The sequence below is a fragment of the Chaetodon trifascialis genome, chromosome 2 (genome assembly GCF_039877785.1).
Source record: "Chaetodon trifascialis isolate fChaTrf1 chromosome 2, fChaTrf1.hap1, whole genome shotgun sequence".
In the NCBI taxonomy this organism is placed as follows: Eukaryota; Metazoa; Chordata; class Actinopteri; order Chaetodontiformes; family Chaetodontidae; genus Chaetodon; species Chaetodon trifascialis.
Genome location: NC_092057.1, coordinates 15,458,183 through 15,475,511, shown reverse-complemented (window position 1 = coordinate 15,475,511; position 17,329 = coordinate 15,458,183). Strand labels below are relative to the sequence as shown.

The 17,329-nt window shown below is 44.1% G+C and overlaps 1 protein-coding gene across 4 annotated transcripts in view; it reads right to left on the bottom strand.

Moving 5' to 3' along the window:
* adcy9 (adenylate cyclase 9) overlaps positions 1-17,329 on the bottom strand; it is a 31,437-nt gene that overhangs the window by 5,971 nt on the left and 8,137 nt on the right. For all 4 annotated transcript variants that reach the window (XM_070982565.1, XM_070982583.1, XM_070982574.1 and 1 more), the window contains exons 2-6: positions 3,146-3,324; positions 2,809-2,916; positions 2,366-2,640; positions 1,505-1,607; positions 438-655 (exon numbers count right to left, since the gene is read on the bottom strand). In XM_070982565.1, the coding sequence (XP_070838666.1) occupies positions 438-655; positions 1,505-1,607; positions 2,366-2,640; positions 2,809-2,916; positions 3,146-3,324 (883 nt within the window). The remainder of the gene's footprint in view (positions 1-437; positions 656-1,504; positions 1,608-2,365; positions 2,641-2,808; positions 2,917-3,145; positions 3,325-17,329) is intronic.

Below are 17,329 nucleotides of genomic sequence, written 5' to 3'. Positions count from 1 at the left end.
CGTGGCGTTGAAGCCAACCACCACATGAAATAATTTGTTTTGGTTTCAGTGGAGAACTATAGTGCTACGCAGTGGTCTATCAGTGGTTTTCAATCCTGTGCTACTGAGGCCCAAGAGATACAAGCTTTTATATGAACAAAGCTCTACAACAGTCAATTTGGAAATACTGGAAACACTTAAGTATTCTTGGGGCCTGATGGCACAGCGCTGAGAACGACAGCCTAAATTATATTTCAGAGGCTTTTCCATCCTGTCAGGACAAAATAAAATCTGGAGAAACAGTTTGGTTCACAAAAATGGTTAAAGAGTCAATTTCACAAATCTCAATCAGCCTGAAAAAACACGTATTGGCCGAGCCCTGTTTGATATAAAACACGCCTGCACACAAACGTACACCCACAAGAACACACAGTCCATCTAGACGTCATCTGCCTCACCGTATGGACAGCACCAGGGAGGCTAGCTCCAACAGGCCAGCGAGGGGAGCCAGGGCGAGGGCAGCAGGAGCTGGAGGGCCCACAGTGTTCGGGCTCACCAGAGGTGGAAGGAAGCAGGCCAGTGTCAGGGCCAGGAAGACGAAGCAGCTGAGGAGAACATCCAGGAAGGAGCTGAAGGTGGAGCTCGCAAATGTCTGCACCTGAACCTGGTTCTTCACCTGGAGGAGAAGAGGGATGTGAGACTGAGGAGAGGCCGTGGTTCAGTTTCCCCAAAAATCATGTCTGCACCTTGGACTGCACACACTGTTCAAGCTATCTTCATCTGAACTTCAATAATAAATAAAAAGTCAAAAATATATTAAATAGAAACAGAAATTCAAGTCACACAAAGTTAGGCTCAATATCAGGAGTTTCCACTTCACAACCAGAAAGTCACCATCAAACACTAAGACTGACAATCATTGAGTATCACTGCATGATATGAACTCAGAGGTTGAATATGTGAGGTTGAATATGTGAGGAGTTTTTTTTTTTTTTTTGCTCTGCAGTAACACTGATGTAACAGCAGGGGGCTGCAAGGCTGTGGGGGTCACTACACGCCAACTGGAACTGATCCCGGGAGTGTGAGATAGTGTGTTGCACTTAGGTGGGATAAAATTTGGGAAACACGGGACACAAGGAAAACGTTGCAACAATCCCTTCCTTCTTCACTGACAAACACGTGCACACAGACAAAGCACACGATCCGAAAGCCCTCGACGTTTGTCTGATGTCTATGTTTGTCTTAGTTTCCTGAGGATATTTTTTTATGAGTCATATCTGTTCGTGTTCGTGCTTTTTTTCCCATCCATTCACTTGACAAATATTCTCACAAGAACGGGAAAATATCAATTTAACTCGTGCTCTCTTTCACCAGAACTATTTCGAAGTCAGTGCTGAGTACAGCAGTGGTGAGGTTTATAATTACAATGACAGGTAATGGAAAAAGTCATTATAAACATCTTACAGGCAGGAGATAGGAGTGAGTGTGTGTCTATGTGTGCGTGTGTGCGTGCGTGCACGCATACCTCCTCCTTGTAGCTGCTACGATAGGCCTTTTCCAGCGGTCTCTCTAGGAAATTGAGGCTGATCTTGTTGATGGGAGGCTTGAAAAAGTAGTCCTTCATCAGACTGCGAATCACAGAGAAACAAAAAAAAAGGCAATATAGGACTTTTTTTCACTAATAAAATGCAGCAAAACAGCCAACGTCTTTCTTAGAATCTACACTGCCTTGAGTAGATGTTAACATTTTCCAGTCTGTTTCCTCTACCAGAGGACCTTTTCCTTCTTATGATCTTAGTTTTTAGGGCATTTTTAACCGGCCACTTAGTCGTACTCTGGTTTGCTTCCCCACTTTGGTGCAATTTGTTTGACCAGATCTGAACACAGCAATCCTTCTCAGGTGCTGACCTGTCTGTGGTAAACAGGTGCATTTTGCATACTGGGATGTAGCAGCCAGACGTAGAATGAATTGAAGTCTGACCTGGATTAGCAACGAAGTACGTTGCAGGGATTGTTTGGATTTTCTTCTTTGTGAAAAGAAACCGAACCAAAGGCAAAACATAAGAAGTTTAGCAGCTCGTCCACTGATTTAGACCAGAGCAAACAAGTTATACAGGAGTTTTGAAAGTGCTTTTAATTTCTAATTTCTACTGCCTCTGCATCCGCTGTGGTTGGATACACACTCTCAAAAGGTGAAAATTATGTTAAAAGGATTATATCATTCATAAAATTGATGCTCACTGGTTTAGAAAGTTACAAAAACATGGGATGTTATTAATGACCAAATGGATCCTTTCAGAACTATTCAGTCAATCACTCTAATCATACATAATCACTCGAGTGGTATTATTGGTTCATAAATTGTACGTTTGAAGCTTCTGCTCACCTGTCCTCCCTGATAACATCAACAAAGTGGACGTCGCTCTTCTCTCTGAAGTTTTTGGCACGCAGTTGGATCAGGGCGGAGTGGTCCATTCCTGTGCCCGCTGCCGCTGTGCCACCAGCCATGCCTAGACTGGTGCCAGTCCCCGTGCTTGTGCTAGTCTTCTTTTCTTTCTCTTGGAGCATGTCGCACAGGGAGCTCTGGCTAGCTCGCACCGGGTCCTCCAGCGGGGGACTCAGGAGACCGTTGGCTGCCCTGGGGTTGTGGGCTGACATGAACTGGATGGTGAGGAGAAAGTGAAGAAGACAGAAGACGGATGAGGAGAAGAAGCAGGGCTGCCTGACAAATGCACTGCTGCTGCCACTGTTCATGCATGTGTGTGTGTGTGTGTGTGTGTGTGTGTGTGTGTGTGTGTGTGTGTGTGTGTGTGTGTGTGTGTGCTGTACCTTGGCACCGGGGGTCTTGTGCTCCTCCTGGCAGCCGTTCAGCACAGCTACATCATCACCCTGTTCTGCCCCCGAAGACAAGACTACACTACGGGATGCACAGGGAGGCTAGAGAGAGGGGAAAGGCCAGTGGAAAAAGAGAGTTGACAAATCAAGACATATCACACAGAAGCAGTTTGAGGTATAACAAAATCACTACTTTGAGCGATATAGATGTGTTTTTAGCCTTATATAAAGTCAAATAATGCAATAGTCTTTACCAGAAACATGACAGAATGAACAGCAGAGGCAAACATCTCTATGTTCCACCCTCAGCTTTTAGTCTGTCCTGACTTACCCCAATCCTGTCTGGTGGTTGGTGGGGCAGCAGGGGGTCAGCAGCCTGAGCTCCCCCAGGGATGAGGTCTGGTGTGTGGGGCTGAGGACAGGAGGAGAGGCCTGAGAGTCCCACCTGAGAACAGCCACACTGCACATCATGTTCCAACTTCCTTCCTGAGATCAGGTAGGTTTTCAGCCCTGAGGAAGAGCACAAACACAAAACCAAGACTTCATACTCACGACTTTCAGAAGTTTCTTGGTTTGGCTTAAATGTGACAGGAAAAGAACTGCAGCACCACAGGAGAGACATCATTTTCACATCATTAACATCATTGTGAACACTGTTTTTTTGGATGTTGACCAGACAAAATTTGACTTTAAATCTCACAAAAAAAACCTGGAACCTTGTAACTTCTAAGTGATGGACGTTCATCATTTTTTTGACCAGCCAATCACTCAATCTTTGTTGATGCACACACACTGACAAGCAGGTGGTAATGCAACACTGGGAGTTTCACCAACTATGTTGGTACATCATCCCAGAGCGCTGGCCATGTTCACACTGTGTCGTGCCAACAAGGAAATATACAAACAGTGGATTAGAGTGGTGGCGCAGAGCCAGCCTGCTATCAGCCTGTCCAAACACACAGTAACCTGGCTTGCTGGCCTCTTTGTTCAAACAGCTAAAGGTGCTAACCTTGTTAGAATGGTGATGACTGGAGACAGCAACTGTAGGCCATGCAGGAGTCCAGGAGCCGTTATGGACCCCCTACCTCAAACTGATTGCTGTTGTAACATTTTATTAGTATGTGCACTATTTACTACTCCTTACTGTGACTTGTGTGTGTTTTCAGCAACCCCACTGCAGCCCATTCCTGCACCAGTGAGCATTAAGTACTGTATGTGAGATAAGAGCTTCCAGGACATATATAATGTATTAATGCATGCCGAGCTCAGCTATGTCCAAGATTATTATCACTGCAGATCACTTCTGCCTAAGTCTAAGTCTCAAATATAAAAGTATTTGATGTTTTCTATTTCAGCTTCACTTTAGTTGTTTTGCAAATGAAATGTTTTGAATCGCAACACAAACTCTAACGGTGTAAAATGCTGCTTTTGCTCCATTTTAATTTAGGAACTACAGTTTGCTTGCACATTGCCATATTTTCTATTTAGTTTGGAAATTATCTGTTAAGTGAATGAGCCCAGGAGCTGGGTAAAACAGAAGTATTGAATGTTCCCTAAATGAGAAAACGTCCATTCAGTGAGACTTATGACTTAACTACATGTCAGGTAAACACTACTGGTTGCTAAACTTTTGTAAAAATTCATCAGAAAAAGGGAAAATATGTGATGAGTTTGTCTGAGTGTGACCGATGAGTATCCGCCCATTGAGCGTGTGCGTCAGTCTGATGCTGAGTGGGTGTGTTCATAAGTTGGTTTATGTACTACAGTATACTTACAACATTTTTAGGATATCTAACAACCACACAATCACACACACTCACACACACACACACGCACAGCCCTTTGAACACCTGTCTCTCCTCTCACTGGATGCATCTACAGTTTTCATTTCTCATCCTCCCTCTCTGTGCAGGTCCCTCCTTTACTCTGACTCTCTACATTCACTCATTCACTGGTGAGTGTCAGTGTAATAAAGATCGAATGCAACAATAGAGTGACTACTTCGATAAAACAACAACAAATAGCCCATTTCGTACTGCCACTGGGTTTCACTTTCAGTACGTGCCTTGTCAAACTGATCACGGCGGTGGTAGAACTAAATTCCATTTCTATGATTCGCTGTATGATTGTTTGACTGATACAGGGTTAGTCAGACATAAGCGCCAAATATAGAAAGATACCACAGAGGTTGCCACTGTGGAACTAATGGGTATGACTGAATTTCACCACAGCCTTTTGTCCTGCTTCCCTAGTCTGCATAAATAAAATTAGTTATGGACTTGGAAGTAACAACAAACTTATCTTCTGGAAGCACTGTGTCTCTTGCTCTGGACCTCAGGACAGTCTAGACTTGGCAGGCGTCCTCAGCCTTTGGGCCAACAACAGCCCAAACTCTGAGTCGTTCGCCAAGCAGGCGTCAAAGGCCATTTATGAGACCTCAACCCACACAAACACATACATACACCCACACACATTCTCTGCCATCCTGTAGCTCTTAGGCAAGAGCTGCGTGCACAAACACATTGTTAAGGGATGTTAACAAGGGCCTTCTGTCCAAGAGGAGCATATAGCTGTGAATTGCCTTATAATGCATTGTGTGCCTCTTTTTTTGTTCTTGATCTGTCACACGCACACACACCTGCCATCACTTTTTGAATACAGTTCACTGCATTTGCCATCTGTGAAGAAACAGAAAGATGTACAAAGACACAAACATGCAGCAGTGTTAAATGGCGTTTTCTTCCTTTCCTGTCCCACGAAAAGCCTGAATCCAGTTATGTACCAGCCACAGTCAGAAACTGCTATCTGCTCGTTACAGTCATACAGATGATAATTTCTACCCCTCTCTAATCTTCCAGTGATTACCATTGAAGCAAAGCAGCCACCACCACACCTTAACGCTGAAGCCGATGCAGAAGTGACTTAAAATGGACCCTCTCTCAGCTTCTCTAGATGTCGGTTCCAAGAAAACTCATACCATATTGAAGCTTATTTGCTTATTTTGCTTCTTTTAAGGCTTGTCCTAGCTACTCCAGGCCTCTTTCACGACTTGTCCGAGTAGGAGAAGCACAGCTGTTAATCACAACATCAACAAGGGCTCGGTTCTGTTCAAGTGTCCCAGTAAGTTGTGACGGTGGGCCAACATGCACAATACCAGGACCCTGACACTGAAGCAGCTACATGGAATTCATCCATCTTTCATTTTATTATGTCCATCTGTGCTTTTCCTGCTGTGACCTGTGAAAAATGTTGTCTGTGAGAGAGGCTCATTGGGAGGATATTAAAAGCTTACACAAAAGAAAAACTTCTCACAGAAGCAAAGGCTCAAAACTTATCAACAGCCATCACCTTCTACTGACTATTGATTGATTGACCCTCATCCCCAAGTATAACAGACAAACCTGCATGTAAATATCATCCATACAGTGACTTCTTACTTCCAGTTTGCAGTGACAGTGACAGAGGAACCTCATATGATTGAACGTCTTAAATTTAAAAAAAAAAGTTTTTTAACGTTCATGTCACTTAAGGCGGGTAATCTTCCCTCTTACTCCAGCTCGCATCCTGCATGAGGGGCAAAACGCTGACGAGTCAGAGACACAGAGGAGACAGCGAAAGCAGAGTGGCAAACGGCGAAGAGATGGCGAGAGGGAGGAAGAGCCCGAGAGTACTTTGAAGGTCACTGAGTTTTGCATGCCTCACATAACCCACATTCCTCGTCTACTTCCATTTCAGCTTTCTAACTTTATCAACAGTCCGCTCTAAACTCTAAAACAGGCCTTGAATTGTGAGGGCGTTTAAAAGTTTGACATTACAGACACTGAAAAACTGTAGTTTTCCGACCGTCAAAGTGTGCAGTAGGGTAACGTGTGTGTGCTTGAGAGTCAACTGTTTTTTAGATATGCAATAAAGTGCCACATGTGCTAGAACTTCTGCATGTTTATCTGAGCTCTAAGGCATAACAAAGCTAATCCTTTACTACTGAGTTTGTACAGCCAAAGTCATTGAAGCACACTGTGGCGCTTTCAGTGTGTGTGCGCCGGTGAGTGTGTGTGCGCCTGTGAGTGTGTGTCTGTGTGTGTGTGTGTGTGTGTGTGTGTGTGTGTGTGTGTGTGTGTGTGTGTGTGTGTGTGTGTGTGTGTGTGTGTGTGTGTGTGTGTGTTTGTGTATTGATCTTCTCCAGGCTCTGTAAATGCAGCACTCTGGGAAAGAAACTGACACCAGCACTCTAAAGTCTGAATGCAGCTCAATGCTTTTTATTGATTTATTCAGACCAGCTGGCTGGAGAAGGGAGGGTTCAGCTGAGGACAGCTACTACCACTACAACACACACACACACACACACACACACACACACACACACACACACACACACACACACACACACACACACATCAAGACAGGAGCGTCCACACTGTGAGTACATTCACCTAGACATATAGACATAAACCAGGTCCTTTCAAGTCTTTAGAGCGTGTTGGACCTCAGGTATAGTTGTTTTCAAGCTTGCGATATCCTCACCTGCACATGAACTGAAACACAGAGACACCTGTAGGTGTACAAGCACACACAAATCCTTCCATAGTAGCCTTACCAGAATACACATTCAACCCAATCTTGACCACCTTCACATGAGACTGCTGTCCCAGGTAAAAAACGAGATCAAATGAAAAATGTCTTTTTAACCCTTTTAGATCACAAAATGGTTATGTTGTGCGCTTATCTAACAATATATTTTTAAAAAGTTTCTTTGTATTCTGATATCAAAATCCAATCATGTTTTCTTCCTGTAAAACGAAACACGGTGCATGCTTACTTGACCTCGAACCAACCAGTTTCAACCAATAATATCATGACATCCTCCCGTCAACCAGTCCTCAACTATCAGTGGCACAGAGCTAAGATTAACTAGTTAGCTAGCAACAGCACGCTACGTCTTTGGGCGTTCACCTGCTCAAACCTTGTTTCTGTTCCCCCAAAATACCGTGGCTATGGGCCCGCTGGCTGGACTTTATTCACCTTGAGGAAAGCTCCAGATTATGCACAAGGCATTTTACAGTGGATTGCTTCAGCAGCTACACACAATGACCTTCATCTCGCTCTCCCTGACTGATACTGCCACAGCATCGGAGCAGGAGTCCCTACGCATGTCTGCCTGCTCCGGTAACACGGGTAATGAAGGTGTTGAAGGAGACGAGTAGTCCTCTACGACTGAATGGAGACCAGCATCTAACGCTGAAAAGAGAATAAAGGAGTGACCACACACACACAAACCCCACAACAGAGCATAAAGGTCACAGCATCTGCCTGTCTGAGACATACAGAATGGATGATATATCTTGACAAACACACACACACACACACACACACACACACACACACACACACACACACACACACACACACACACACACACACGCACACGCACACACACACACAAACTTGGCATTTCCTGCATGTGACTCATCCAAAGTGGTGCACTGCAGTGTGATCGCCTCTCGTATCCTCATTTATCAGAAACCGCACACATCCACACCACGTGCACAGTCACTTTCACCAGACCAAATGTCAATGGTGTATACACATATGAAAGAATGAATGGATGAGTGAATGAACAGACGGGTGAGTGGAGAGGAAGCGTAGCTGAGTCGCCACATTCCACATGTAGACCCGAAGACCATACACACCATAGACACACACATCAGACAAGGACTCTCCTACGAAACACACTTCTAAACCCTCCGGCTCGGCCGTGCATACTCATACAAACATAGTAGTGCTGAAACAACTCAATTAATCAACCAACAGCAATTATCCTTAAACTCTCAATAATTAAATACCATACACATTGAAGCCATTTCTCCAGCAATCTTGATGAGAGTTTCTTGCTACTTCCTGACATGATATTGAATAATTGCTGAGTTAATTAACCGGCAAAAAAACAAACAAATTACTTGATAATGAAAATCATTGTTAGTTGCAGCCACACACACACACAAGTTCAGATGAATGATTGCACATCTTTGCATGCCTCGACACACATGCGCACACTTTCACTATTTCTCCAAAAGGCTTGTGTGAAAACGTACTCATGAATTAACACACATACCCACTCAGAAATGTGTAGGAGCGCGTATACGCATGCACACCCAGGCCCTGCTCAGCAGTCCTCTCGTGAGGGTCTGGGTGAACCTTTCAGATTAAAGCTGATATTTCAGACAATCCTCAGAGGACTGTCCCAATCCGGACTCTGCACTTCCTGACAAATGACCTTTGACCTTATGGCAGCTTCCAACCCCATGATCAAAACCACCCCCAGTGACCCAAAGGTCACTCCTCTCTGGTCCCACACACAGAAAAGCGAACATGTGTGTGAACATAAAAGACAGACGGGGACAAAGAGAGACACTGAACACACAACATTTACTCAGCCCAATTAAGAAACTGAAGTCAACCTCAAAACTGAAGCAGAAGAAGACAAATGACGGCAGGCCGTGACTTAACTTCGCCTCCTCTCTTTGAGCTCCATCTAACCTTTTCTCTCATTCTTCACTTTCATCTTGCTACTTGGAGCAGTCAGAAAATAAACAACCCCAAGCTCGAGAAACAGACTCCAACTTGTTTTCCCTTTTGACAGGCTTGGTCTTCCAACTGTCCAACTTCTGCTCAACTATCACTTTAAACTCCACCTTCATCTTTTCTTTCTTTTCTCTTGCCAACCTTTACATCTCCGGCCGCTTCTCGCTACCTATCTTTACATCTAGCCACTCTGTCTTGTCTCTACTGTCTCGTCTCATTTTTCAGTCATACTCCTTTCACTTAAACTTTCTCCCACCAGTCTTTCTTTTTTTTTCTACCCCCTCCCTTCCCTTCCCTCCAGTTTTCTCCCTGGTCAGTGGCGGGTCTTGAGAACAGGCCTCGTGCAATAGCAGATGCCTCCATATTTGGACACGCTGATGGAACCAAGGGATGAGGCTCCCACACGGTCCTCCTTCAAATACCCTCCCATCCATCCATCCCTCCTCCCTTCCCTCTTTTGTGCCATGATTTCAGTCTGTGGAGTTCCTCACTCGTTCCATCTCCTTCCCCCCTAACTTTTTCTCTCCTCCTCCTTTATCACTTTCCTAAATCCGGCCAGGACTTCTTAGCTTTGGGTCAAACACAAGACCTTCAGCACATCATCCCTAGAGTAGAGTAGGGTACTGAGAACTGGTTCTAACTGAAACCAGTTCCAAATGACTAAAGGTCTGGAACACAATGACAAGTGATGCTGCTTACAGATTTAAGGTTTTACACTCAAATAACATGACATAAACTGGAACAAGGATTGAAAAATAACAGCTTGATGAACATAATTCAAATCTAAATGATACCCCAACCCCGGTCATCCCGCTCTCCAATCCTGTTGTTTTCCACTAACGTTATATCTGTCTAATTAAGGCAAAATGGTTCAAGAGTACATCTGTCCATTTTCTTCTGTTTCTCAATGCCTCTTCCCTCTGAAGGTCCTACAAGTGCGTGTGTGACATGTAGTGCAGTGGGTTGCCGGGAACAGTGACGCACTCGAACTGTCACTGCGTCACTCTCATAAACACACACGCACGCACACACGCACATACAGAGCTGTTAAAAGACATTTTAGTGTCTCACTTCACAGAGGCTCTGGGTTTCGCTCGGGGAGGCTGTCGCTCAGTGGCAGAGGACAGTCCCTGAGCAAGAAATGACCAACCCTGGTCCCGCTGCGAAGGGGACACCAATGACAACTGACATGTCACTTCATTTCATGCATGTGCACACACTTGGCCAAATATTAACTCTAAGCACGCAGGTGGGCTCACTGTGTGCGACATTAAAATGCGGCAGGGCGACAGATGTTGATCATCCTTATAAGGTCTTCTCTGCAGATAATATATTTTTAAATGTGCAGCACAAATGCACTTGAGCTGCATGGTTCCCATTTGACTCATTTAGTCGTTCCATGTGGTGATTCATTCTGCTGTATGCCATGGATTCACAATGCCCCTCATCACACACACACACACACACACACACACACACACACACACACACACACACACACACACACACACACACACACACACACACACACACACACATCCCCCACTGCCCTAAACTAGGCTGTGGGAAATCCTTGGGAAAGGGTCATGACCAGAAAATATGCTCCTTCTTCTGCCTTCTTCTTCTCTCTCTCCCTCTCTCTCTTCTGTTCTTCCTTCTAATGTCACACAACTCTCTCTCTCTAACCACAGACCACCAGGGAACAGTGCTTTACATGCTGTTTATGACTCCACTGTTACAGGTCTTTGAAGGACCGCCACTCCAAGTTTCAGACAGACATCTCTGCATCCGTACGTATATGAGCATTTTCATGCTAATATGCCATTTTCTTGTTTAATGGTATATTTATTGTAAATAATGTTTTTAAAAACAACAAAGCACCACGCATTAAGGAATTCAGGTCTTGAAAATGGGAATTTTCTATTCTCATGACTTTACATCAAAATGTAGCACTCACTCAGGGAGAAAGAAAAGAAAAAAATGCCGATTTCTCCACTAAAAGTAGTGACAATGGAAGTTCTGTGTACAAGTCACACTTCTAAATTGGAGAAACTAACCCTCTTACCCTTAATATTCCCCTGCCGTCATTCCTCACCAACAAATACTGAACAACATCATGTCGCTACTTTGAGACCAAAGGGTATACTGGGAAACAGAGGAAATTATTGACAGAAGCAGGTAGGTTCAGGTCAAGCTGGCACACCTTGTCTAAGAGAAAGGGGGGGGGGGATTTTTAATATTCATTCATTCATTCATTCATTCATTCATTCATTCATCTTCTATACCGACTATCCCTTTCGGGGTTGCGGAGCCTATCCCAGCTGTCAACGGGCAAGAGGCGGGGCACACCCTGAACCGGTCGCCAGTCGATTGCAGGGCAACATATACAGACAGACAAACATTCACGCTCACACTCACACCTATGAACAATTCAGAGTCACCAGTGAACCTAATGAGGAACCTGTGGGAGGAAGCCGGACCCACGCATGCAGAGGAAGAACATGCAAACTTCACACAGAAAGGCCCGACCCGGGGATCGAACCGGCGACCTTCTTGCTGTGAGGCACACGCACTACCTGCTGCACCACCGTGCTACACGGATTTTTAATAATTAAACAAATATACTGTAAACTATGAAAAATTTCACTGTTGACTGTTGCAGCTGCAATTTTATACAATATCTCACCAAAACTTACACCTCAACCTGCCTTATAATGTCTTATAAAGCCAGTCAAAGATTCAAGCAAAGTAATTCATCTGAAGTTATCAGTGTCTCACTTGACTCGCTTAGGCCCTGACATATTGGGAATGTGACAACCCAAATCTCATCCTTATTTCCCCACACAGACTGTAAACTCTCTTTTCCTCTCTTATGATCACTTCAGCTCCATAGAGAAGTGCAAAGGAAGCTCATGGATTTTTTAACAGGCTTGAGGCCACGCTCTGTATCCATTATTCAGAACAGCCGTTTAACACAGCACCACTCCAGAGTACTGTAGTTGGCACACACACACACACACACACACACACACACACACACAAACACAGCAGTACAGTAGAGACGACCAGCTGCTGTTGCCACACTGGCACAAACAGCTGTGGCAAAAGTGGAATTTTTAACAGTCGTCATATTACATACAAAACACAGAGTAAGCAGCAGATGAACGGGATAAACAGTATTAATGTGCTGCAGAAACACACCATGGATGCAAACTAATATATAAGTACACAGAATGCTATAAGCCTTGACACACACATTTGATTCGTAACCTCCGACTACTCAACACTGATATATTCTGTATGAGCTGGTCAATTAGTAACAGTATTACGGGTGTGTCAGACAGGTCTTGAGTCCACACAGGACGGGAATTATCAGGACAATCCATTGACGACCAGCAGACAAGGCAGAGTTCAACGTCCCACTCTGATAGAGCATTGAATTTTCATTGTATTTGCACATGACTTGAGCTTTATCAGTATCCACTTCATGCTGAAATATTTGCTGGGTTAATACACATTTGCACACACACACACACACACACACACCCAAACATGAGCATGTGCAGTCATTGGACTCCATCTCAAACACACACGTGAACACACACACACAGGGAGGACTGGTCAGACCTGTCAAAAAATTAATAACAATACGAGCGGGTGACTCATGTGTTTGGGATTTATTTAATTACACACGTCAACTCAGACCTGTACCAAAAATAGAAAGGTTTATTACACGCACAGCTAACTGCCAAGAAAGACTAGTCAAAGATCAGGTGTATGTGTTTGCGTGCATGTGTGCACACTGAACACGCAGTCAGGCTAAGACAGGGTTGGGCACGCTTATCACCACAAAACACACACACACTCACACACACTCACACACACACACACACATACACACACACACACACACACACACACACACACACACACACACACACAAACATTTGACTCAACACATTCTTGAGCAATAGGAATGACAAACTTCTGCTGAAGTATGTGGGGTGGATGAATAAAATAAATTTGATTAGACAACCGTGTGCAAGAGAGAATGAGTGAGTGACCACCACCTACAGATCCACTGAGAGAGAGAAAGAGAGAGACAGAGAGAGAAAGAAAGAGGGACAGAGGGAGAAAGGTGATGCAGAGGATGACAGAAAGGGTCATTATATGTCTATTAGGACAGAATGTGAGAGATGTAGAAGATTAAGAGAGAGAAGACTATCTGTGGAGAGCTCCTGCTATCAGTGCTTCTGGCCTCTCCTTATACTCTGCTGCTTCATTAGCTGCTGCCTGTCACTGTTAAATTATGATTCAGTGTCAGATCCACACTGTCCTTTCCCTCTCTGGAACACACTCATTAATGATAATGGAATAAGGATGTACCTAACATAATAGTGCAGAAGTGCACGTTAGTAATTGCAGGCAGTGTGTGTGTGTGTGTGTGTGTGTGTGTGTGTGTGTGTGTGTGTGTGCGTGCGTGCGTGCGTGCGTGCGTGCGTGCGTGCACGCAATTGTTGTTGACGAGGGGCATTGTGAATCCATGGCATACAGCAGAATGAATCACCCTATGCAATGACTATATGAGTCAAAAGAAACACTGGACAGCATTTTTCTTTTCATTCTGTTATCATACACAACAACAATCAGAAGCAGACAGAGGCACACAGACACACTTACAAGACCACCTAGTCAAGTGATTACAGCTGGCCTTTGAACCTTGTAATGACAGCGCTGTTGAAAAGCACCGAGATGCGAGTAGTGGAGATGAAACAACGCTATGTTGGGTCACAGGCCTCTGGGCAAACGGCTCATCTGAACTTTATACAGAGCATAGCTCTCACACAAACACTCAGACAGATGGGGTGAGAAATGTACTGTATGCACATGAAGAAACAGAGGATGTACTGAAGGTGGTGTGTGTTATGGTGCCGGAGGAGAGTATTGCACAAGCAGTGGGAGAAAGAGAAAAAAAGACAGAAATAACAAACATTAAAAGGCCATAGATTCTAGCGCCTGTGCTCACCTGTCAGTGATAAATCTCTGTAGATTTACATGGGTGTATCTAAGGCACAAAGTCATTGATGAGCAATTTTGTTTAATGTCCTGGATGTCTTATCTTTGTTATAAAACATGCACACACTATGTTTGACCAGCCAACACAGCGCTGCAGCTCCCATTGAAACTTATAGATGTGAGGGAGAGAGGCAATTATAATGCAGCAGAGAGAACAAACATACTGCTGTCTGTCTGCCTGTCTGTCTGTGCTGTAACTCTGCACCTCTTCTTCTTCCCAGGCTCTGCAATAATATCTGAATCTGCTGAAAACAGTTGCGAAACTTTGGCTGCAGTAAGCAAACATGAAATATTCTTCTCTTTCTCTACCATCAAGGTGCTCTCGTGCAAAGGGCTGGTACTTCAACTCATCAGCTAATCTCGTGGTTCTACACACTAAAAAAAACACTGGGTTATAAGACCCAGTGTGCGGCCAATACACGACACAATACAAGGTTAATTCAGCACAGTCCCAATGGATAGAAAATCACCCAGCTAAGGTCGTTTTGATGCAGTAATCCAACAGTAATATAAAAAAAAACAACACTGGGTCAAAACCTCCCACAAAGTTAACCCAGCATGGCCTCAGTGCAATACTGACCCCACACTGGGTCAAATTTTCACCCAGTTTAAGTGGGTGGAGTGCTACTCAAGTGTCCCAGTAAGTACACAGTGAGCCAGCAAACACAACACCAGGACCCTGAAACTGAAGCAGCGAAATGGAATTCAGCCATAATCACCAGCGCTTTTCCTGCTGTGACTTGTCAAAATGACTCCTGCTTATATTGCCTTATGTTTCTTTTATATCTTGTCTTAATACCATTATGTCTTATGTAAAGCGCTTTGACTTTCCTTATTGTGCTAGCCTTCAGTGAAAAAGGCCTGCTATGAACAGCATAAAGCGGGGCTGTGCTGGTGAAAAAGCACACGGCAAACCTTCCCACAGGCTGATTAAAAATGGCAAAGATTACATGACATCGATGAGGCAGGAAAACCATCACAAAAGCTGCTGTGTGTCTTCAACTATTAGTTTGAAGGTCCCGGTCTCAGCAGAATTTCACACAAACTCATGAATGTATTTCCATGGAATTAGATTGGCCTTAGGTCAATTATCTACTGATGGTGTATTATGGCGATCTAGATGTGGAATTTCCTTGACTCCATGAGAGAAAACAAGATGAAAGAGGGGATTTTCACTGATCTCAATCTGCAGAGAAGGAACTGCCAATCAAGACAACAACTGTCCACAATAAATCATATGGTGACTTGTAACTGTAAGAAACATTTTTGCACAGCAAATATTCAATGAAGAGCAACAGATGTGTTGACAGAGGTGGTCAAACATTACCTTTTCCAGAAAACAGTGCATGAAGCCAAATATGTGAGTGTAGAATAGCAAAGCCCATGACCCACTGGGTTTGGCCTGGTTATGGCTAAGGAGCTGCCATTTGCCAGTGCATATTTAGGTGACATGTTTGATTTAGCACAGACCAACCAGCCTGAAGGCATGGACTTTGCACTGCAAAACACTGCACTGGAAGATGGGCACCTAACTGCACACACAGACAGTGCCTCAAGACTCGCACAGACTGAAACTGACAAGGTGCCAGTGCCATCCTATGATACAGTTGGAACAGTTCAAGGTCCAAACCTTGAGTGTACAGATATTAGACACGCTGCTTTCTGCACTGCAGACTAAAAATCTAGAAAGTGTAAAGCGCGAGCACGTATACGCACACAGACACACACACGCCTGAAAACTCCATGACCTAATTTCCCCTAATGCTACAACACTCAACAAGGGGAGCCTAAAAAGGCATTAACGCAGCAGATACAGGAAGGATATAAAGGCCAGCTAAACAAAAACCCAGGGCAGAAAACTGCAGTTCTCACCACTCGCAGTGAAATCCTAGTGTGTTAGAAACAGAAAGAGACATGGCAGGACCGGATAGGAAAGGACAGAGGAGACACGAGCATTCGAGCAGGGGCACTGGGAGCTACTGACTGTCCGACGGGCAAACACTAACTGTTGAAATGCATGTGAAACAGTTTTGACGTGCCTCATTGATCGCCGAAGACGATGTGCATTTGGTGACTTTTAAGAGCCCTTCAGTGACTTATTTTTCAAAGGGACAAATCTGGTGACCCAGTGGGACACATCTCTAAACCAGCATACTGACAGAATTTTTAAAAATGACTCTAGAGACAAATGCAGCAACCTGCTCACTGTGGCTGCAGCTAAGCTTCCACAGTGAGAGCAGCACATTCAGCCACACTCAAAACCTCCAGCATCCAAAGTGTGCAAACAGCACGATGCACTTATTCTCATCATTTACTGTGTCCAACCAGTGGTCTGTGAAAATAAGGCTGCATCACATTAGAAACGTTAAAAGACGCTACAACACTCAATATAATCAGTAGTAACTAGTTCTAAAAATGTGTTGTGAATGTGTGAAGGCACACACGATGACCAAACTGTGCCATGCTTGTTTGCGTACAGCCTAATGAGTTCAGTTTCATTGTTTTCCAGACATCCCACCGTATGTTTCCATTTTTGTTTTCCTTTTTTTTAACAACCTTTTAATTTCATGAAATAGACTCACACTATTAAAGCTGATAGGATATACTACAGCAGCGTACTTCACAGCTGAACCTTTAACTACCCTAAACTTCTCATCTTCCTTTGAAGTAATGTGAAGCTTTTTATTTTGCCTAGTATTTAAATCCCTCACTCCCACCCCTCAATTTGTCAAAAGAGGTAGGACTCGTCCCTGTATCTTCCAAGAAACACATAAAACAGATGCGTGATGATTGGCAGATAAATCTTGACTAAATCTACATCACATGCATTGCGTTGTGATGGGAGATTGCATGTCCATAA